General features: G+C 42.5%; 1 protein-coding gene across 2 annotated transcripts in view; it reads right to left on the bottom strand.

The window, feature by feature from the left end:
• IQCK (IQ motif containing K) overlaps positions 1-24680 on the bottom strand; it is a 125767-nt gene that overhangs the window by 46363 nt on the left and 54724 nt on the right. For both annotated transcript variants that reach the window (XM_032605537.1, XM_032605538.1), the window contains one exon: positions 20625-20709. In XM_032605537.1, the coding sequence (XP_032461428.1) occupies positions 20625-20709 (85 nt within the window). The remainder of the gene's footprint in view (positions 1-20624; positions 20710-24680) is intronic.

Here is a 24680-nt window from a genome sequence, read left to right as displayed (position 1 = left end):
TTTATTGGGATATAAGCACACAGAAATCCCCACATTTCTGTACTGTGACAGCTGACACCCTTAATGAGAATAAACTCGAAGGATCTTCTGAATCACTAAAGAAAGGCTAGCACTAATTATAATCAGCAAGTTGACTATGTTTTATTATAGTCAAATTCTTTCTTTACCATTGGTTTATTCTTAAAGTTTGGAAGGATACACAAGGAGTGTGGGTTCCTCTAGGGAGGAAGTGAAATTGGTCGGGAGGGGGGCTTTCACTTTTTACTACATATTTTTCTGGATTGAATTGTTTGGGATGTTTACAATGAGCATATATTGTTTCAGGAATACCAGTGTTTAAATTTTAAGTAACAGGCTGCTGAGAGGCAAACAAGAGTTCTTTTACTTAAAAATAATGGATGGATTTTTGCTACAATCCCTTGAATCCCATTACGTAAGTATTCAACAAACAGAGACACCTGTTTCCCCATCATTCTGGAGGCCTGCCGTTGTTCTCAGGGTTCTGCTCATCAAGTTAGGGTGACTTTCCTCCATTTGGCCAGAGACCCTTCCTCTTTTCCTTGATTTCTTTCATTTCAAATCGAGGACTGCTGCTTACCAATGCGAAATATAGCAACCTTGTTAGTTAATGTCTCATTACCAGGAAAGCCTGGAACCCTAGAGAAGGCTTTTGTGAGCCCTGGGGAAAGCATGTCCCCATTGAACTGGGCTAATCCCGGTCATTATTTTTATGATTAGGGAATCAAGTTAAATAGCAGTGGTTGTGTCCATCAGCAAATACCGCAGAGTGCAGCGTGAGGTTTAACACATAAACAATTTCTTTGCAAAACAAAAGCTCCCTTTTGAGTGGCTTTCTACTTTTACTTCTTTAAATTACCACTTGTAGTCCTTCTGCTCTTCCAGGAGAGGCACACTGAGTTTTACATGTTATTGCGTACCTGACTTTGGAGTAAGACCAGGAAGAAGACACCATTATGTGGATGTGAATTTTTTTAAATGCCCATTAAGAGAGCAAACCTTAAGAGTTCCCAACACATGGAAAAAAATGTTTTTTCTATTTCTTTAATTTTTTATCTATATGAGATGATGGATGTTCACTAAACTTATTGTGGTAATTATTTCACAACGTACGCAAGTCAAATCATTATACTGTACACCTTAAACATTCAATGCTGTATGTCAACAATATCTCAATAAAACTGGAAGAAAGAAAAGAAAAGAAACAGAAATATAATACCCCCCCCCCAATGCCCATGAACCAGTCAAATTCTCCTAATGATATATTACTCCAATGAAAGCCAGTACAGGGTATTATGCTGGTGAAGAAAGCCAATTCTGGATCAGAAAGCCTGAAGCTGAATCTCAGCTCTGCAAATTACAAGCTGAGAAACCTTGAGCAAGTTGCTTAAACTCTCTGAGCCTCCATTTCCTCATCTGCAAAATAGGGATAATGCAAATATTTCCTTCACTGGGTCAGTGTAAAAAAGAGATGAGATATTGTCTGGCACAAAGTAAACTCTCAATGTGTTAGCAATTTCTTAAATCAATTAATAAAGTAATGAGAATAATCTGAATTCAGCTCTGAAGTTGCATCCTACAATTGCTGTTAGGATATGGAGCCAAAAGGCTGAAGAATCAGTGATTCATCAGATTGAAAGTGAGGTCTTCTCCAAGGGTTTGCAAAGTATTGAGTACATAAAGGATTTCATAATTGTATAACTTTAGGCATTGGTTAGCTGGTAGACAAGTAACGTGGCTGTGAGGTGGTGACTGCAGGCAGGGAAGGAGTGAGAGGCTGCCTGGGAGTCATATTACCCTTCGTAGAGCTACACTTCTGAATTCCTATTAGCTCAGTTTTCCTTGCTTCTTGGCAAATCAGACAAAAACAGGGCTTCCCTGGTGGTGCAGTGGTTGGGAGTCCACCTCCCAATGCAGGGGACACGGGTTTGAGCCCTGGTCTGGGAAGATCCCACATGCCGTGGAGCGGCTCAGCCTGTGCGCCACAACTACTGAGCCTGCACACCACAACTACTGAAGCCCATGTGTCTAGAGCCCATGCAGCCAAAAATTTTTAAAAATAAAATGAATAAATGAAATAAATTTATTTAAAAAAAATCAGACAAAAACATGGCAGTAGCTATCCTCTCTGGATGATTCCCTGGAGCTTTTCTGATTGCTTTAGAGGAAGATACTTAATGTATTACATTTGCTACTAAGATGCTGGAAAGTAACACAGTGGACAACCCTTCAGCAGTGCTCACAAGAGGAAACCTCCAGCTTGGTGTGAGATGCCTCAGAAGGTTATTACTACATGTTTGCCATGACTTGACATACTAGTGATTATACTGAAGCATTTTACACTCTAGAAAGGCAGATTTCAACATAAAGGAAACATAGGTTTGTGAAATCTCTTTCAATTACCTACTGAAATATTCACAGTTCCCAACTCCCTCACAAATTCAATTTTCTCTCTGTGAATATGCTTTGTGATTTCTTCTCAGATATTTGGCAAAACAAAACGAAGTTGGTTTCATTCTGGTGGTTATGAGTGTTCCTTACTGTCTTTAGGAACTAATTATAAAAACCTGCAGAAATCACATATTTCCTGGTGTTGTAGAAATACAGATACTCATCTGCGGTATGACAGTATGCTTCTTAGGAGTTACTTGGGCTTTCGGGGAGAATTAGAAGTGTGTTCTAGAGTAGCGTTTTTATTTTTAAATTTTTTTCTTCCTGTTTTGTTGAGATATAATTGACATACAGCACTGTATAAGTTTAAGGTGTATGATGTGACTTACATACAGCATGAACTGATAATCACAGTAAGTTTAGTGAACATCCATCTCATATAGACAAAAAATTAAAGAAGTAGAAAAAAATGTTTTCCTTGGGATGAGAACTCAGGATTTACTCTCTTAACTTTCATACATAACACACAGCAGTGTTAATTATATCTATCATGTTGTACATTACACCCCTAGTGCTTATTTACCTTATAACTGCAAGTTTGAAACTTTTGACAGCCTTCATCCAATTCCCCCTCCCCCACTCCCACCTCTGGTAACCACAAATCTGATCTCTTTTCCTATGAGTTTGTTTTTGAAGTATAATTGACCTACAACACTATGTTAGTTCCTGTTACACAACATAGTGATTCGATATTTCTATACATTTCAAAATGATCACAATAAGTCTATAGTTACCATCTGTCATCACACAAGGGTATTACATAATTATTGACTATATTCCCCACACTGTACATTTCATACCCCTAACTTATTGACTTTGAAACTGGAAGTTTGTACCTCTTAATCTCCCTCACCTATTTCTCTCCTCCAGCCACCCTCCTCCCCTCTGGCAGCCACCTGTCTTTTCTCTGTATCTATGACTGTTTCTGTTTTATGTTTATTCATGTGTTTTGTATTTTAGACTCCACATATAAGTGAAATCATACAGTATGTCTTTCTCTGACTTATTTCACTTAACATAATACCCTCTAGGTCCATCCATGTTGTTGCAAATGGCAAGATTTCATTCTTTTTTATGGCTGAGTAATATTCCAGTGTATACATGTATATACACATCTTCCTCATCCGTTCATCTTTTGATGGGCACTTAGATTGGTTCCATTAAAGAAGCATTTTTTAAATGGTGGGTTGTAGCACATTAGTGGGTAGTAAATTCAATTTAGTGGGTTGTGAACAGCATTTTTACATTATCAGTCTAATCTGATAGAAAATAAGAGTTTTCCTTTATCATTAAGGACCCTCTTTAGAACACTTTAACTCCAGTCTTCCTACTCTCAACTTTCATATGATTGTTGTCTAGAATTTCCATTTCCCCTCAGTTATCCCCCATTGGGGTCTGTGTGTGTGTGTGTATTTTACATATTACATTGTATATGTATGTTGCATTGTATTATATATATTTGTATATGATAGTCAATGCATATATATATATAATAGTCAATGCCTATTTAGATTCATCAGCTTCCTCATTCACCATTTTTCTTGCATCCCACTCCCACTCCTTCCTTATGGGTTCAATTTCCTTCTAACCAAAGAACTTCATTTAGTAGTCCTTTCAGTAAGCAATGTGTTTGAAAATGTATTTACTCTTGCTCTTGAATGATAATTTCGTGGGGCATATAATTCCAGGTTGAACATTACTTTCCCTTAGGATTAGATGATAATACACTGTTTTCTGGCACATACTACTGCTGATTGGAAGTCTTAGTGTCATTGTTTTTCCTTTGTAGGTAATTCTTCCTTCAAGATAGCTTTAAGGCTTCTTCGCTTTTGTCATTCCAAAGTTTCACCATGCGTTTTGATGTGGTTTTGTCCTTATCTATCTAGTTAAAGATTCACGTTTCTTCAACTTTGTAATATTCTCACTCAATATCTCTGTGAATGTTGCCTCTGCCCATTCATTCTATCGTCACCCACTGAAACTCCTATTAGATTTTTATTGGACCTTCTCATCCCGTCTCTGTCTCAATGCTTTTCCACATTTCCCATTTCTCTCTCTCTGCTGCATTCTATTGCCCAGCTTACTAATTACTCCTCCGGCTGTGTCTATCTGCTACTTAACTCATACCCAAAACATGCTCCATGGATCAGCAACATCAGCATCACCTGGGATTTGTTAGCAATGCAAATTCATGGGCTTCACCTGAGACCTATGAAGTCAGAATTGAGTTAGAGAGTGGCGCCCAGGAATCAGTGTTTTCACAAACTCTCCAGGTGATTCTGATACTCACTGAAGTTTGAGAGGTACTGCGTTAGCCCATTCACTAAATTGTTTTCATTTCTACTTAGTTCTTTTTCAAACCTCATCTTTTGTTTTCCTTATAGCCCTTTCAGCAAGGTTTACAGTCTTTTAAAAAAATTTTAGTAAATCTCTATAATCATCTTAAACATACTTATTTCATAGTTTCAAACTGCCATTCTTGGGGGCTTGGATTCTCCAGTTGGTTGTATTTACTGACTCCCCGCTTCCTTGTTGGTTTATTTTTATTATGAGCTCATAATCACTGAGGGCCCTAATTCCAGGTCCAAGTTTGCCCAGGTCTGAGGTCATGTCTTTTATCCAGGGGTCAGTAAGTTTTTTTTGGTAAAAAGTCAGATAGTAAATATTTTTTGGCTTCATGGGCCATATTATCTCTGTCCCAGTGACTCAACCGTGCCATTATACACAAAAGCAGCCATAGCCAACTTGTTTTAAAAACATGGGCATGACTGTTCCAATAAAACTTTATAAAAATAGACAGTGGGCTAGATTTGATCCACAGGCTATAGTTTGCCCACCCCTGCTCTTAACCTTGAGTGGACATTTTCTAATGTAGCCCCCACCTTCCCTAATTGCCTCTTCCATCTCTGGGTATTTCATAAATATCATTGTTTTAAGACCATTTCTTCAACTACCTGACGATACTGAGATCACTTAGGGCACTTGTTAAAAACAGCATCCCAGGCTGTTGCCCTGTAGGTTCTGATTCAGTCCATGTGAGGTGGAAAAAGATGTGAGTGTATTTAGTAAGAACCTCAGGTGATCTAGTGATCCAAAAAGTTTGCGAAACCCACTCTCATGGAAGAGGATGCAAAGAATGAACTTAATGTTATGAGGCTGTACCACTTAGTCTCAGTCCTTACTCCCGTGTTGCCACATTGATTATTGCAAATCCCTAAATTCAGAGTCAAGAAGGACCACTCAGCCTCCTAGTGTGTGGTCAGGAGGCAGGGTCTGTGTGACTCATGAACAGCAGCTGCTTTTTGTGGGCTAATATTTTCAGTGCAATTCTACAAAGTCCTTCCCCCAGGAAACCACACCTATTTTTTTTTTCTTTTACTGAAGTCCCTTTAATAATAAAGCCATACCGCAGTACATACTTGGAAAAAATGGAATTTCCCCCAACGGCTCAGTGATGACAGTTGAGGTAAAGTTCATCCAACTTTTCTTGGTACTTGTTTACCCAAATAATCAGGGAATGAGTAAGTTGCAAAAGCATTTTAGGTATTTGATGAAACTTCCAGTGATTTACAGGGTTAAATCACAGCAAAGTTTGCTATGCTGCAGACCGTGTTATTGCATAAAGCTTTGATCTCTTTCTTACCATCAATACCCAGGGCTGACATTCATGCTGCCCAGATGCTTCTAACGTGCAGTCAAGGTTGAAGGCTACTGTTCCCCACCACGAGTGGCTCTCAAAGTGCCATTCCCCAACCAGCAGCATCAGCATCATTAGAGGATGGGTTTGAGATGCCCACTCCAGTCCTGCTGACTCAGGTACTCTGGGGTTGGGGCCCAGCAATCCGTGTGTTAACAGGCCTTCCAGATAATTCTGATGCAGGCTACCATTTGAGAATTGTTGCACTGTGCCCCCAGTGGATCCCTGCCCCTTTGAAAACTTTGCCACTCTCCTCATTAAGAGGGGAGTGTATTCCCCCTTCTGAATCTAGGCGAGCCTGGTGAATTACTCTGACCAAGAGAAGGGAACTGAAACGCTGCTGGGCCAGTTCCAGAGTTAGGTCTCAAGAAGGCATGAAGCTTCCATTTTTGCCCTCCTGGAATGTTTCTTCCATGATGCAAGGAAGCTGGTCTGGCTGACTGGAGGACGACAGGCCACATGGAGGAGAACTAAAGTGCCCCAGCCAAGAGCGGCACCGACATCCCATACGCCTGCATGAGCCACCCTGGACCTTCTAGTGCAGCTGGGAGACCTTCTCCGGGAGAACGCCATCCTGGCCAAGGAACACCTGCTGAACAGGGTGCAGAGGAGGCTGAACGCAGAGCCCAGCATGGAGCCCGGCATGGACATCCCGCAGCTGAGGCTCCTGAATGCAGGGTTCACCATCAAACGTACCGACTGAACGCAGCCACGTTAATGAGCTGAGGAGAAAGCAACAGGGGAACCAGCCGGTTGACCCACAGAATCGTGAAAGATAATCAACTGCTATGATTTTAAGTCATTAAGATTCAGCAGCAGAAGGGACTAAGTTGCGGCTGTGCAATTTGCCCCTAAACTTTGCCTTGAAGGGCAATCGGTCAGCCCTTTAAAGCAAAAGTCTAGGAAGGCTGGGAATGTGGCTGGTCCTAACTGCCAGGCAGGGTGCCTGGCTCCGCGGGCACTGCCCTGTGCTGTTGTCACACAGGCCCCGTGCTTCAAAGGGCTTCACGCTTGTTCTAAGGCTCTGCCGTCGCCATCTGGAAATTCGTAATAACTCTGAACAAAGGGCCCTGCAGATTATGTAGCCAATCCTGCTAAATGCAGCTTCTTCATTCATCCCTCACGACAATCTTAAGAATTGGGTTTATCAGCTCTCATCACATATTTGGGATACGTTGTGAGCAAATAAAAAGGGGGGCTTTGCAGACAGTCTGGCAAGTTGGCAAAGCATTTTGGGGGCCATATCAAGAAGAATCCCCTCGCTGACAAAACCCAGAGTATATTTAAACAGCTACAGGACCAGGCAGCGGGAAGGAAAAGGGCCTGGCCTGGGAAGCTAAGCCCCGAGAAGTCCAAACTCACTATTTATAGTGCTGTGGCCTATTTTGGCCTGCTGGGAGGCCCTGAAAATTGCCTGAGATCTGGGCCTGGAACTGATGATGGAAACCAGGCACTTTCATTCTGGGATGTGGCTGGAATCACACTGGGCACAGACAGAGGTCTTTCTGATGAGCTCAAGGACATTTTGAAAAACAGGATTTTCTTTGACAGAGAATTTTTAAAAAATTAAGGAAAACCATCAGGCCATGACCAGGAACATATTCTTAGGGAAGAAAATGCATGGATCACATCAAGTCAATAAAGAGCTAACAATTAGCCAGGCACTGTGCTAAGTGCTTGACATGTACCATCTCATTTATATCCTCACATACAACCCTGAGAGGGTAGCACTATTATTATCCCCATTTTACAGGAAAGGAAACTGAGGCTTGGGAGAACTAAGTAATGTAAGGAAGGCCACAGGGTTGGTAAGCCAGGACTCAAACCCACGTCACAGCGCTCCATCCGCCCAGGCTGTCACCTACAGCACTGCTTCTCCGACTCTGCAAGACTCACCTGGGAGTCTTGTGAAGATGCACATTCTGATTCAGGAGGTCTGCGGTGGGGCCTAAATTCTGCATGTCCAACAAGCTGCCACGTGAAAATAATACCACTGGTCCACAGGTCACAATTTGAGGAACAAGGATGAGTCTTCCTTCTTCTATTTTCAACCTCCTGCAATCTGCTCCCTCAACAGCAGCCTGAGTTATTAGGGTAGTTTCCAATGCTGCATAATAAGTGAACCCCGAAATTGGGTGGTTTAAAACAACAACAAGCTCTTATTCCCTCACACAGTTCCTGAGGGTCAGGAAGCCGGGTGTAGCTGAGCTGGGAGGTTGTGGCTCAGGTTCTCTCATGGGGTTACAATCAGCATGGCAGCTTGGGCCTGTATTCCCCTGAAGGCTGGACTGGGCTGGAAGAGCTACAGCTAAGATGGCTCACTCATGTGGCTGTTGGCTGGAGGCCTCAGGTTCTTGTCACGTAGGCATCTCTGTAGGGCAGCTTGTGACATGGCAGCAGGCTTCTCCCAGAGTGAATGATCCAAGAGAGAGATACTCAGACTGCAGTGTCTTTTATAACCTAATCTTGGAAGTGACAAACCTTTATACTGTCATATTCTATCGGTCACACATAGCTACTCTGGTACAGTTGTGGGAAGGGACCCCCAGGAACGTGAGTACCAGGAGATGGGGGTCACTACTACCACAGTTTCCTGATGAAAAGTGAGTGAGATCATGTCACTCCTCTTCAAACCCCATCATCACTCCTCATCAGAGTCAGCATGAAAATCCAAAGTTCCGTCAAACTGACGAGAGCTCACACTTGACTGCATGGGATCTGGTCCCTGACTACTTTCTCACCTCCCTTCCCTCATCCCCAGCTCACTTTAATCAACCGCACTGACCCTCTTGTTGGTCCTCAAATACCTCCAGCATCCTCTTGCTCCTGCAGGCCTCTGCATGTGCTTTTCCTTCTGCCTAGAATGAACTCCATTCACATCTCTTCTCAGATAACACCTTTTCAGAGAGGCCTTTCTCGACCAGACCCACCATCTGAAATGGTAGCCTCTGTTATTCTCTAGCCCTTTGGTTTGCTTTATTTTGCTTCACGGTACTTACTTGTAGTAGATAATGTTCAGCTCGGAGTATACTTCTCATCTCCATTGACGCTGGGCTTGGCCATGTGACCTGCTTTGGCCGACAGAATGTGTGAGGAAGTGGCGTGTGCCAGTTACCAGCCTCCGCCTTAAGACTCATTGTGTGTGTGCTTTGTTCACCCCTTTGAGAGCTTTTGACCTCTGTTGTAAAAAGAACAGGCCCCTCAGCCTGCTGATCTCAGAAGAATGACAGACCCTAGAGCAAAACTAACTAGAATCCAAATGCCTGGAGCCAAGCGTAGCCAAACCCAGCCTAGAGCAGCCCTGGCTGATCTGCAGACATGGGAGTAAGATGTAAATGGATGTGGTAAGCCACTGGGTTTGGGGGTAGTTTGTTAAACAGCATTATTGTGACAATAGCTAACTGATACACTTCTTGACATTATATTACAGACTGATGTATATCTGTTTATAGTCGATGGCAAGGATGCAACCTCCAGGAGGGCAGGGACTTGGTCTTATTCCCTGCAGTATGTCCAGCATCTAGACCAATGCCCACCTTCTGCATAGTAGGTACTCAATAACTACTAGTAAACGAATATCAGTGAGTGAATTGTAGATCCTGCTTAGCAGCTTAACTTTTATGCCTGACTGTTTTCAAAGTAGTCCAAGAATTTGCAAAGTATTTTTAAAAATTGTCTTGGGGGCTTCCCTGGTGGCGCAGTGGTTGGGAGTCTGCCTGCCGATGCAGGGGATGAGGGTTCGCGCCCCGGTGTGGGAAGATCCCACATGCCGTGGAGCGGCTGGGCCCGTGAGCCATGGCTGCTGAGCCTGCGCGTCCGGAGCCTGTGCTCCGCAACGGGAGAGGCCACAACAGTGAGAGGCCCGCGTACCGCAAAAAAAAAAAAAAAAAAAAAATTGTCTTGGAAAGGATAGAACCTAGGCAGCATGCCCTCCATGAGGAGAATGTGACGCACACAGAGGTGTCTGCATTGTCTCTGTGCCAGATGCCATCCCTCTTCACCTGGGCCACATCTGAAGCCATCCAGAAACGACAGCCAGCCCCTGCCTGAGAACGGAAGTGCTGCTTTAAATGACGCTGGTTCACCTGGTCAGGCGGCTGTCCCCAGAGGAAGGCCAGGGAGATGGCTAACGACACACACAAAGGGAGGAAATGCACCCCCCCCACCACGTGGAACAGCTGCACCAGGAGACACCCCTCTCTGGAGAGGAGGAAGAGGAAGTCAGCAAAGCTGCAAAGCTGACCAGCAATCTGGGGAAGCCGACACTCACGAGAAAGCAGAAGGAAAAAAGAAGCTGGTCCTTAGAACACTCATTGTCCGGACTTGCTGAGGAAATAAAAACTGACACTAATTCTAAAGGTTTTTTCAGTCCTGCCATCTCGGCGCACTTTGGATTGGGAGTATTTTGAATGAGAAAATATTTGGCCAAATTCCTACCTGCCAACTACATTAGAAGGGTGTTTCCCTTAAAACACAAATGCTCAGCATAGATCTATGCGTGCTGATGTGGAAAGCTGTCCTGAAGGCTAAATGAAAGGTCAAGATGCAGGCTGTGGAGTGTGAGCCCATATTTAAAAAAAATCCCGTGTTCATAAAAAGTGCAATACATATACATAAATGTTCGTATATACAGTGGAAAAACACTGAAAAGACACACACCAAACTGTCAACAGTGGTTGCATCTGGGAAACAGGTTTAGAGTAGGACAGGACTGGAGATTTCACATTTTACTTTAAACTATTTTAACAATACTTGTTATGTTCTGAATGTTCGTGTCCCTCCAAAATTCGTATATTGAAGTCCTAACCCCCAATGTGATGGTATTAGGGGGTGGAGCCTTTGGGAGGTGACTAGGATTAGATGAGGTCACAAAGGTAGGGTCCTCATGGTAGGATTAGTGCCCTTATAAGAAAAGATCACAGTGCTTGTTTTTCTCTCTGCCACGGGTGGACATAGTGAGAAGGCAGCCAACTGCAAGCCTAGAAGAGGGCTCTCACCAGACTCCACATCTGCCAGCACCTTGAGCTTGGATCTCTCAGCCTCCAGAACTGTGAGAAATAAATGTTTGCTGTTTAAGCCACCCAGTCTGTGATATTCTGTTAGAGGAGCCCGAACTAAGACATTATTTCTATATGGTTTCATTTTTGCTTACAATGAATATTGGTCTTTTTACAATAAAAATATCAATAAAAGACTTTTTCATACAAAGATGGCCAATTTTTTTCTGTACCGGAGCTGACATGCTGCTCCTTGCAATATTTTCAGAGGTGGTCAGATGTGGTTGTAAAAGGACATCTTGTTTCACACGATGATTGCCAGTGACAAGGGGCCCTTCTCTGAGAAGCAGACCTCCTCTCACTGGCTCTGAGGTAAGGGTTGGATCATGAGATATTCTGTACTTCTATCCTTGGCACTACGCCTCTGCTTGCCTGTCCTTCTAGTTACATCAGTGTTTGCTTTCTGCAAACATGCTGACATGACCCATCCTGGAAGGATCCGAGGTCTACAGTGTTACCCAGTTCTGCCAATATCACCACAGTCTTGAGGAGTGTATTTATACCACTTCTTGTCTCCGTCTGTGTGCTGGCGTTACGGTTACTCTCATACACCAAGCAATCTTTTAAGACACACACAAAATTGACAGAGAAACATTGATCTTTCCAGTTGGTCTTTAAACCCTCTCATTTGTTTAGGAACTTTTCCAAGAGGAAAAGACACTGATATGTCTTTCAATTACATCCACATTAATACCATCCATTTCTGCATCTACAGTTCACGGGACACTCTCTCATGCGTTGCCACTGAAAATCATTTTGATCCTTCTGATAACCTAGTGAGATAGGCTGGGCAGCTATTACTGTGCTCAACTTAAAGAGAAATAGTTTGCGATTCTGAGTTTAGTGATTTGTCCTGGACCGTTCAACTAGCAAAATGATTCCAGCTCATCAGTGGGCCTAAACCCTGGTGCATGTTAGAGTCACCCAGGTGCTTTAAACAAATGCCCATCTCCTGTTCTCACCATAGTCAGCTGAACAAGAATCTCAGAGAATGAGGCCCTGGGTATTAGAATTTTAAAATAAAATCTTCCCACAGATGACTTTGATACATGGCGAGCTTGAGACCATTGCAGTCTGTAGGTATAAATAAGCCATCCTTACGTTACTCTCATGTGCTTATTCATCACCAGGTGAAGGCCTCCCTTGTGCTGGAGTTCTACAGTAGAATACTGCACAACAATAAAAAGGAAGGGGCTGCTGATACCCGCAGCCACGTGGAAGACCTTCATATGTATCAGGCCAAGTGAGAGAAGTCAGACTCAAAGGCTACACACTTTATGATTCCATTTGTATGCCATTCTGGAAAGGCAGAACCATAGTGGCAGAAAACAGATCATGAGTGCCAGGCCCTGGTGGTGGGAGCAGGGGTTAACTACAAAGGGGCAGCGTGAGGGAATTTGGGGAGATGATAAACGTTCTGTATCTTGATTAGGGGAGTGGTTAGGCTATATGGATTTGTCAAAATTGAGAGACTGTACCCTAAGAGGGTAAATTTTACTGTATGTAACATGCATCTTAGTAAGCCTGATTAAAACACACATACACACACACAATGCTATACTACTACACACCTAAAATGGCTAAAATTAAAAAGACTGACCATACCAAGATCAACAGATCAGGACTTGGAACAACGGGAACTCTCATACGTTGCTGGTAGGAATGGCTTTTTCAAAAAAAGGGGAGAGATGGGGTTCTGAGGACAGTCAGACCTGGGCTTGAATTCTGCCTCTACCACTTATCATTGTGTGATGTTGGCCAAGTCACTATGGGTTTTTAAGCCTTGGTTGGTTCATCTACACATGGGATAACAGAAGTATATACCTGCCTACTTTATAGCATCAGCATAAGGCACAAAGGAGATGTTGCTTGTGAAATGCTTGATGCAGTGCCTGACACATAGCAATGACCAATAATATTAGATTTGGCTATTCTTAATATTATTATCATTCTTCTTGGTACAGCTGTCTCTGGGCTCCTCCAGGAGTGGGTGAGCTCTGTGTCTACAGTTCTTGGCAAGTAGAAGGCCCTCAACGCATGTTTATCAAATGAAAGAATGAACAACTGAAGTCGCATGCAATGGAAGGCGTAAGGCCTCTATTTGAGTGTAATGACAGAAGGCTTGGCACTGGTCATCCTTGGGAGCATTCCACTTCAAGCATTACAGGTCTAATTTCTGAATTCCCAGCCAAAACCAGGACCTCTACATCATTGAGAAGTTTAGGAGTTTTATTCTACTTGTTCAGTGGGACTTGTATAGGTGGCCTTCGCCTCCCTAATGGCTTATAAATATTTCCCACATGTTAGAAAATGCTCAAAATCAATTTCAAATACGTGGGTTTCACAGATACCTCTGGAATGGCCTAACAAAGAGATCTCTTTAGATTGAATCTTCTGCTTGGGAAGGTAATGTGGTAGTGGAAATGGACTGAAACTGGATTCATGAGCCAACAAACAAGAAGAAGATCCCATAGAGAACACAAATCTTTCCACACGGAGTTCCTGGTAGGGGAGCCCTAGGCCGAGACTGCTCATCAAATCACAAAGGGCATGGCCAGCCTCTCTGAGGCTTGCGAGAAATGGCTGTGCACCATCAAGAGGGGAACTGGTGGTAATTTGATGCAATGCCCCATTTCTAGCATTCCTTTTGCACAATACAATGTCTGACTTGTCCTGGCAAAGTCTGCTCACCTGCCAGCAGATATCAGCAATTGGAAGAGAAATTCCAAATGAAGAAAATCTTTTCTGTCCAGTTCTCAGATGAACTAAACGTGCCCAGTATGCCTTCAGCTGATGCTCTTCTTTAAAAACCCTTCTTGGGGGACTTCCCTGCTGGTCCAGTGGTTAAGAATCCATCTGCCAATGCAGGGGACACGGGTTCGATCCCTGGTCCGGGAAGATCCCACATGTCGTGGGGCAACTAAGCCTGTGCACCGCAACTACTGAGCCTGAGCTCTAGAGTCTGCATGCCACAACTACTGAGCCCACGCGCTGCAACTACTGAAGCCCATGCACCTAGAGCCCATGCTCCGCAACAAGAGACGCCACCGCAATGAGGAGCCCACATACGGCAACGAAGAGTAGCCCCACTCGCCACAACTATAGAAAGCCCGCATACAGCAACAAAGACCAGGTGCAGCCAAAAAATATATACATATATACAAAATAAAATATAAAAAATTAAAAAATTAAAAATAATTTAAAAAATTAAAAAAATTAAAAAGCCTGCTTGGGGATCATAATTTTTCATAGCAAACTTCATTTCCTCACATTACAAGGCTTGGTGAAGAGGTGGTTCATGAAGGCCAATGATAAAATGAATACACTTTTCTCAAGTGTAACCTCTGGGAAATTAATAAGCACAACTGTTGAGTTCAAGGATCCTGGTGCATAAGCAACTCCCCAAAAGGAGCCGGGCTTAACTACAAACGGGCAGCATGAGGGAATTTAAAAAATTTTTTAAAAGTCCATGTTTAAGTGCCTGCTTAAACCCCTGAGAAGAGCTTATAAAATAGAACAATACAGTTTCCTCTTCTTTGTTTTCAAATGCCCTCATTAGAGAGATCATTTAAGGGATTTGATTATTCACTAAAATATTTATGAAGTGCCTAATATGTACCAGACAGTGTTCTAGGGGCTGGGGATACAGGATGAACAAGTCAAACAACTTCTACCCTCCTGGAGCTCACATTCTAGTCAGGGTGACAGGCAGTAGACAAGTGAATATCCAACACAATTACAGGTAGTTGGTAAGTGATAAACAGGGCATAAAGCATAGTAAGAGGCTGTGGAGTGATGGGGTGGTGCTATTTTGGAAATGGTGACCAGGAGAGACATCCAAGAAGAACCCTGAATGAGGCAGGGAGGGTACCATGATTGACAGCTGCCAGCACAAAGAACAAACAGCAAGTGCAAAGGTCCTGAGCCAGGAGCGTGCCTGATGTGCCTGAGGAACTACAAGGAGGCCACTAGCTGGCTTTTCTCAAAGATTCCCTATTAAGGAAAACAGAAGCACCACTACCATCACCCCCACCAACAGCTAATATTTATTTTGGATTTATTATGCACCTGGCACTGTGCTAAGCCCCCTCATGTGGACGAATCATCTGATTCGATCTTTATAAGTACGAACTATTATTATTGACTCAGCCCCCTTCCTTGGTCTCTCAGCTCCGCTAGCGTCTGCAGTCACTTCTCCCGCAGGCTCTTCACACAATGGCAAGGTGGTTGTTGATAGTCTAGCCTCTCAGCAGGCTATCAAGCTGCTCCGTCCCAGCAACTCTTAGGAGAATCCCAGAATGGAGTTTCACTAGGTGTGACTGGCCTTCCCCTGCCCATCATGAACTAACCCCTGTAGCCAGAAGAATGTGATATTTGAGTGTCCATGTTACCAAATGAATCACATCCAAGCTGTCTCAGGCCGGAGGGAAGCGGGACACTGCACAACTCTAAACCTCGTATGCTTTGTTTATACCAAGCTATTTCTCCTTGAGGGTGCCTCATTTACCCCAGGTCAGTTCACTATTGACAAAGGGATAACTGCACAGATTCTCATTGTTCTCTGCAGGATCTCCACTTTTTTTTTTTTTTTTAAACTTTGCAAAGCCACAAAGGGGGCTGCTGGAGCAACCTTGCACTCTATTGTTCATCAAAGAACATTAATTATTGATGGCCATTGTGATTCTCAGTTGTCACAATGCCTGGGGGGGGAGCTGATGTCGGAAGGTGGGGAAAATTGCATGCCACACTGGTGTCTAGGTTGAGTTAGACAGAATAAAATAAAACAAATGGGCAGAAGGCTTAAAACACCAGGAGCCTATTTAGGCAGAATAAATATTCAGTGGATTTATCTGGTCTCTGCCTCCTAAATCATTAAAGAAATTTCAATCATTACGGCCCATGAGAACCTCTTATGAACATCATGAAAGAACAGTCTTCTCCATCAGTTGATACCTACTACATCTAGTATTTCATAAGCAGAAGAGCACCACTAATGTGGTAGTCTGGCTTATCACCAAACACACTTCAGAAAGGAGACTGTGAGAGGACCAGATTTCATTCACAATATCCAAATAGATTTTTAAATACCCCACTCAGTTTTGCATGTTGAAACAATCTGGCTTTCTAACCGTTAACGTAGTATTTTGAAAGAAGAAAGAAGAACACGTCTACTTCTACAGAAGTGCTTAATGTCGAGAAATAACTAACTCTCAGGAACCTATTTACAATGCTAATTATAACATCACAACTCTCAAGAATGGTTTACTACAAATAGTTTTTCATACCAGGTGATATTTCTGTTCATGTGGTCAGTTTAAAAATATTTTATGAAATGTCTGGATGGTTTTATGACATCTGAGGTTGTCAGATTTCTGGATTTTAAAACTTCCTGGCAAGAATATTATTCAGACTTAAAAAAGGAAGAAAGTTCTGACACATGCTACAATATAGGTGAAACTTGAGGATATTTTGCTAAGTGAAATAAGCCAAAAGGTTAAATTCTGCATGATGCCATTTACATGAGGTACTTAGAAGTAGTCAAATTCATAGAGACAGAAAGTAGGAGGGTGATTGCCAGAGGCTGGGATGGGGCGGGGGGGGTGGGGGGGGGGGTGGGGTGGGGGGGTGGGGGGGGAGTAGGAAGTTAATGGATACAGAGTTTCAGTTTAGAAAGATGGATGGGAGTCATGGTTGCAAAACAATGCAAATATACTTAATGTCACTGAACTGTGCACTAAAAATTAGTTAAAATAGTAAATTTTATGTTATATAAATTTTACCACACACACAAATTTTTATGGGAGACTGTATTTTTCCTTCATAGTGTTTAAGAAAGTACAAGTAAAGGTTTTTGTTAACTTCAAAAAACATGTTAAGTGTAGTAAAAACTAGACCCCTAGCAGGTAGAAACTGCTGGCCCTACACCCATAGACCCTAGACTGGCTAGAGCTGGAAAACTGATGATCGAGATTCCTGAAACACCACCCTATCACCTCACCATCTACCAATCAAAAATCGCCCATGAGCTGATTAGGCACCCTGCAACTCTCACCCCTAACACTGTCTTTAAAAACCTTTCCCTGGGGCTTCCCTGGTGGTGCAGTAGTTGAGAATCTGCCTGCTAGTGCAGGGGACACGGGTTCGAGCCCTGGTCTGGGAGGATCCCACATGTCGCGGAGCAACTGGGCCCGTGAGCCACAACTACTGAGCCTGCGTGTCTGGAGCCTGTGCTCCGCAACAAGAGAGGCTGCAATAGTGAGAGGCCCGCGTACCGCGATGAAGAGTGGCCCCCACTTGCCACAACTAGAGAAAGCCCTCACACAGAAATGAAGACCCAACACAGCAAAAATTAATTAATTAATTAATAAACTCCTACCCCCAACATCTTCTAAAAAATAAATAATTAATTAATTAAACCACCTGGGTTCTAGTCCTAGCTCTGCCACTTACTATCTCAACTTTAAAAAAAAAAAAGGGCTTCCCTGGTGGCGCAGTGGTTGAGAGTTCGCCTGCCAATGCCCCAGTCCAGGAAGATCCCACATGCCGCGGAGCGGCTGGGCCCGTGAGCCATGGCCGCTGAGCCTGTGTGTCCGGAGCCTGTGCTCCGCAACGGGAGAGGCCACAACAGTGAGAGGCCCACGTACCACAAAAAAAAAAAAAAAGGCTTTCCCTGAAAGCCATCAGAGAGTTTGGGTCTTTTGAGGATTAGCTGCCCATTCCCCTTGCTGGCACCCTGCAATAAACACTGTACTTTCCTTCACTACAACCCAGTGCCAGTAGATTAGCTCTGCTGTGCATCTGGTGAGCAGACCTGAGTTCAGTTCAGTAACACTGTCCCTCTAAAATCAGGAACAAGACAAAGATGCCCACTCTCACCACTTTTATTCAACTTAGTATTAGAAGTCCTAGCCTGAGCAACTAGGCAAGAAAAAGAAATAAAAGACATCCAAATTGGAAAGGAAGAAGTAAAACTGTCACTATATGTGGATGACATAATTTTAAATATAGAAAACCCTAAAGACTCCACCAAAAAACTATTAAAAATAATAAATGAATACAGTAAAGTTACAGGGTACAAAATCAAAATACAAAAATCTACTTCATTTCTGTATGCTAAAAATGAACAAGCAGGAGGAGAAATTAAGAAAGCAATCCCATTTACAATTGCTACAAAAAGAATAAAATACCTAGGAATAAATTTAACCAAGGGGTAAAAAACCTGTACAATAGGGCTTCCCTGGTGGCACAGTGATTGAGAGTCCGCCTGCTGATGCAGGGGACACGGTTTCGTGCCCCAGTCTGGGAGGACCCCACGTGCCGTGGAGCGGCTGGGCCTGTGAGCCATGGCCGCTGGGCCTGTGCGTCCGGAGCCTGTGCTCCGCAACGGGAGAGGCCACAACAGTGAGATGCCTGCGTACTGCAAAAAAAAAAAAACAAAAAACCAAAAAAAACTGTACAATAAAAACTCTAAGATATTGTTGAAAGAAACTGAAGAATACACAAATAAATTGACAGATATTTCATGCTCATGGATTGGAAGGATTAACACTGTTAAAATGTCCATATTACCTAATGCAATCTACAGATTCAGTGCGATCCCTATCAAAATCCCAAGGACATTTTTCACAGAAATAGAATTAAAAGTTCTAAAATTTATATGGAACCACAAAATACCCCAAATAGCCAAAGCAATTCTGAGAAAAAAAAGAACAAAGCTGGAAGTATCACCCTTCCTGATTTCAAGCTATTATATATTACAAAGCTATATTAATCAAAACAGCATGGTGTTGGCAGAAAAACAGATACACAGATCAATGGAACATAACTGACAGCCCAGAAATAAAGCCACACATATATGAACAATTAATTTACGACAAAGGAGCAAAGAACATACAATGGAGAAAGGATAGTCTCTTCAATAAATGTTGTTGGGAAAACTGAACAGCCACATGCAAAAAAATGAAAGTAGTTCAGTATACACCATATACAAAAATCAATTCAAAATGGACTAAAGACTTCAATGAATCTAAGACCTGAAACCATAAAACTCCTAGGAAAAAACATAGGAAGTATGCCCTTTGACATTGGTTTTAGCAATATATTTCTGGATATGTCTCCTCAGGCAAGGGAGACAAAGAAAAAATAAACAAATGAGATTACATCAAACTAAAAAGGTTTTGCACAGCAAAGGAAACCATCAACAAAACAAAAAGACAACCTACTGAATGAGAGATGGTATTTGCAAATCATATATCTGATAAGGGATTAATATGGAAAATATATAAAGAACTTATACAACAACAACAAAAACCCTATCAAAAATGGACAGAGGAGCTGAATAGACATTTTTCCAAAGAAGACATATATATGGCCAACAGGCACATGAAAAGATATTCAACATCCTTATTATAATGGCTATTATCAAAAAGTCAAGAAATAATGAGTGTTGGTGAGGGTGTGGAGAAAAGGGAACCCTCATGTACTGTTGGTGGGAATGTAAACTGGTGCAGCCACTATGGAAAATATCGTGGAGATCCCTCAAAAAAATAAGAATAGAACTATCATATGAACCAGCTATTCCACTTCTGGGTATTTATCCAAAGAATATGAAAACACTAATTTGAAAAGATATATACACCCCTGTGTTCACCACAGCATTATTCACAATAGCCAAGATAGTGAAACAACGTAAGTGCCCATCAACGGATGAATGGATAAAGAAGATGTAACACACACACACACACACACACACACACACACACACACACACACACAATGGAATATTACTCAGGCACACAAAAATAGAAATCTTGCCATTTGCAACAGCATGGTTGGACCTTTAGGGTATTATGCTAAGTAAAATAAGTCAGATGGAGAAAGACAAATACTGTATGATTTCACTCATATGTGGAACATAAAAAACAAACAAACCAAAAGACAAAATAAATGAACAAACCAAACCAAACAGAAACAAACATGTAGATACAGAGAACTGAAAAGTGGTTACCAGAGGGGAAGGGGCTGGAGCGAGGGTAAAATGGGTAAAGGGGATTGACTGTAGGGTGATGGGTGGAAACTAAATTTCTATTGGTGAGCATGCTGTAGTGTATACAGAGACTGAAATATAATGAAACCCATAAAATGGTATAAACAAAATTTATCTCAATAAAAAGTAAACTTTAAAAAAGGTTGGAGGGTACTTTTAATAATAACTGCATAAGTTTTGGTGGAAATTCTAAATCATTCTTTAAGACCTGTTTTACAGAGAATCTTATTTCTGAGGTCTGGATGTTAGCTATACTATCCTATGTTCCAAATTCATCTAAAGGTTGTCCCCTGGGTCTTCCACAGCACAAAAATTCCCCATCAGACCAAATGCCGTAATTGCACATGACTCTTACCAGATAGGCTCTCCAGAAGGACTGAATGCAGAGCGCTGCTGCCGATTCTGTCAGCAGGAGGGAGAGTGGGATCGCCGGCCGTGGGCTGAAAAGCAATAAAATGGTCATAAGCCCATAAGAATCCATCCTTCAGCATCAGCAGAGCCTTTGACAACATAATGGCCTCTCTGATTAAGTGCCTCATCTATTCCCATTCTTAGAAAGCAACAATGTCATTTTTTATAGAAAAGTTTAGGCTTGAGTTAGCATTTCTTTGTTTTAAAATCTGGGATGGATTTTCTGTTTTTAACCAGCATAATCTTAAATCACTGTTAGCCTGCCCTGCTTTGAAGGGCTCAGGTTAGAAAGCTGCGTGTTAGTTCTGAAGGTGCAACACACATGTTATTGACATAAGCCTATGTGGACATAAAGCAAGAGACAAAGCAGAAGTCACATTTATATGCTGCATTATAACTGAGATATAATAAAGGACTCTTTTTCCAACTTCCTATTGAAGGGGAATTAAGTAGTCCATTTCTTTCCTGAAATACTATAATTTATCTCTAATCAGCATACACTCCAGTTTAATGTGGTTTAAATTCAAGACCATTTTAAAGTTAAGTTCTTCTACTACATCTTACTAAGCAATAAAATATCTCAAGAGCAGTGTCTGCTCTTGAGGGATTCTTAGATTATGGTGGGATGTCTGATCATCGATACCACATTCAAAAATCATGGCTAAATGCTCTTTTTTTGTTGTTTATTTCCTAAAAGCTGTTTAGAGATACTAACTGCTGACCAGATTTTACAAGTCTGACTTAATTCTGGTTCCTTATGTTTCCCCAAAGCACAGCTACCTCTGAAAAACCAAAAGTCAAGACTTTTCAGATATAGTGCAAAGAAATAAACCTCTGAACGAATGTGGGTCACGTGGAGACTGCTCTCAGGGCAGGATCCCCAGAAACGACTTTGCAAGTGAGGGATCCCCAAGAGTCTTGGCCTCCAGACTCTCCCTAATGACAGCCATCATTTGAGTTTACAGTATCTCTTATTTTACAGAGAGAGGTTGACTAACCTGTCCAGGGTCACACAGCTTATAAATGGCCTAGTCAGGATCTGGGCCCAGATCCACCCAATCCCCAAGCCCAGGCTTCCCTCACATTGCCATGCTGACACCAGACCTCGGCTGGGCCACCACTTGCAGATGCCCAGCCTGACAGACTCCGGAGCTAACTGGCAACAATGAACAATTCTCCAGCATCTGAGGTTTTATTTCTTTCTAAACTCAGACTTAAAAACAACAACAAGAACAACAAAAAACCCCACCCTTGATACAGTATATTTGTGTGAATGAATGAATGCTCTTTTGGATTATTCCAAAATCAAAGAAATCAAAGCCGGGAAGAACCTAAGGGGTTATCAAGACAATTTCTAGCGAGTGCAGTGTTGCCGGGTTCTGGGTCTCCAGCTGGGCGGGTCCTTTCTAAGAGAACAAGAAATGGAGATTCTACTTCTTTGGAGAGATAATTACAACCTCCAAATGATAGCATTGTTAGAAACCTTTCCCTAATGTTCTGCTTTTATTTTTATTTGTTTTTGTTTGTTCTGTTTTTGTTTTCACTTCTTTTTGCCTAACATCTAGTTTTCTGGGCTGTAATAGAGCATTTGTATTTTTCTAGAGGTACACTGCCTCCCTGCTTTCCACATTAAACGTCTCTCCTCATACACTGTCCTTAGTCTGTAAATCTTGGTTGCGTGACACCAACAAATCACATCCCTGAAGTAATTCTCCTTCACTAGTTAAAAAGCAACGGCTTCTAGAGACCTCGGTGTTTCTAAGGAGACCTTAGTGTGCTGGCAGTGAATTCATGAGAATAATGCTGTCGTGCAACAATACCAGCTGATATGTACTAAGAGCTTCCCCGGCTCCCCTCCCACCAGCCTTGCTCCTTGTGCTGTAGCCAGAGGCGCCCTTTTCATCTCCACCAATGTGGCCTCCCACCTCAGGGCCTTTGCAGAGGGGCTTTCCGCCACCTCCAGTATCCTCTTACCCCCGGCCAGGTCACTGCATACAGTGTGCAAAGCTGTTCTCTGCTCAAGAGCTCCCAGCAGATGGGCTAGAGGGCACTGAAACCCCAGCACATGCTCTGCCACCTCTGCCCTAGGGCAGGGGCACCTTTTACTAATTTGCTCAAGGGCACCTTGGGGCTGAGACCTCCTTCTCCCAGTTCACTATTTTTTTTTTTGAATTTTAGAATTTTATTTATTTATTTTATACAGCTGATTCTTATTAGTTATCCATTTTATACATACTAGTGTATACGTGTCAATCCCAATCTCCCAATTCATCCCACCCCCCCCACCCCCCGTCACTTTCCCCCCTTGGTGTCCATACGTTTGTTCTCTGCATCTGTGTCTCTATTTCTGCCCTGCAAATCAGTTCATCTGTACCATTTTTCTAGGTTCCACATATATGTGTTAATATACGATATTTGTTTTTCTCTTTCTGACTTATTTCACTCTGTATGACAGTCTCTACGTCCATCCACATCTCTACAAATGACCCAATTTCGTTCCTTTTTATGGTAATATTCCATTGTATATATGTACCATATCTTCTTTATCCATTCGTCTGTCGATGGGCATTTAGGTTGCTTCCATGACCTGGCTATTGTAAATAGCGTTGCAATGAACATTGGGGTGCATGTATCTTTTTGAATTATGGTTTTCTCTGGGTATATGCCCAGGAGTGGGATTGCTGGGTCATATGGTAATTCTATTTTTAGTTTTTTAAGGAACCTCCATACTGTTCGCCATAGTAGCTGTATCAATTTACATTCCCACCAACAGTTCACTCTTATTATTTCTTCTGATCTCCATTCAAATGTTATGGAATGATGTCCTTTGATTAGATCAGGGCCATTGGCACTCTGTGAAATTTTCCTTCCTGGTCCTTCGCCCAATTTGGAGATATAAATCTGTGTGATTATCTAAAGGACACCCAAATCCTCAACTAGACTGAAAGCTCCATGAGGGCAGAGACCGGGCCTGTGTTTGCTCCTCTTGGCATTTCCAGCACTTGGGACAACGTCTGGCACATAGCAGACACTCAGTAAATCTTTGTGGGATGAGCCTCTGCCCAGCTCAGTATGCTAAGCTCTTCCCACACAGCGTTTCATTAAATCCTCATGACATTAATAATGAGCTGTTGTTGTCCTTCTTTTAGAGTGAAGAAACTGAGGCATAGAGGGGTGAAGCGGGTCGTTCAAGGTCACTGACTATTTCCTGCTAAGAATGCAAACTGCCCAGGAAACACAGGGAGTGGACCACGGAGAAGAGGAGGGCAACTCACAAGGTCACTCATATGGAATTCAGGGTCTAGCAGCTGCAAGTGTTCAATAGAGGGAAACACAGCCATTTGCCTAGAAGATAAAAATGAGGGGGAAAAGCCGTAGTCATAGAAAACGCCATCTTGATTAATCCTTACAGTAATAACTTGGCAGGTATTCATTTGCCTGAAGTTCCACAGGGAAATCCGATGTCAGGACAGCAGAACGAAGTGGAGTTTGTCACTTGTATCTGAGGGGAGATTTGATGGCGCCTTTCTGTTCAGCTACAATTTTCCTGTTTTAAGTACGTTTTTCTGTACCGATGTCATGAAATCCTCAAAGTATCAGTACTCCCATTCTGGAATAGCGGTAGGAAAGGAGAATGGCAAATCTGGGGACACAACAGGCTAGGCGAGCCCAACAAAGGGCTTCCAGCAGTAATGAAACCCTCAACCGTTTTGCATCACAATGACATCTCCAAAAAGCGAAATGAGATTTCTAATAGGCCTTTAAGCAGTAATATGAGGCCACCTTTAGTGACATCCTTGCTTTCATGGCTAAATAATGGGGCGCTGTCTAGTTCCCAAAGCGAGAATAAGTATGAGAAAGCCAGTGTAAATCAGGCCAAATGAAAAGGACTTGATCTTCGGAGAGCAGTTCCTAGGAATTATCAATCATTTCAGCAGGTCAACTTGAAAGGATAGAAGCTATGCCAGGCCCTTTTTTTTTTTTTGCGGTACGCGGGCCT

The sequence above is a fragment of the Phocoena sinus genome, chromosome 15, assembly GCF_008692025.1.
Source record: "Phocoena sinus isolate mPhoSin1 chromosome 15, mPhoSin1.pri, whole genome shotgun sequence".
Lineage (NCBI taxonomy): Eukaryota > Metazoa > Chordata > Mammalia > Artiodactyla > Phocoenidae > Phocoena > Phocoena sinus.
Note: the sequence above shows the minus strand (reverse complement) of the source record. Positions and strands in the feature narration are given on the sequence as shown.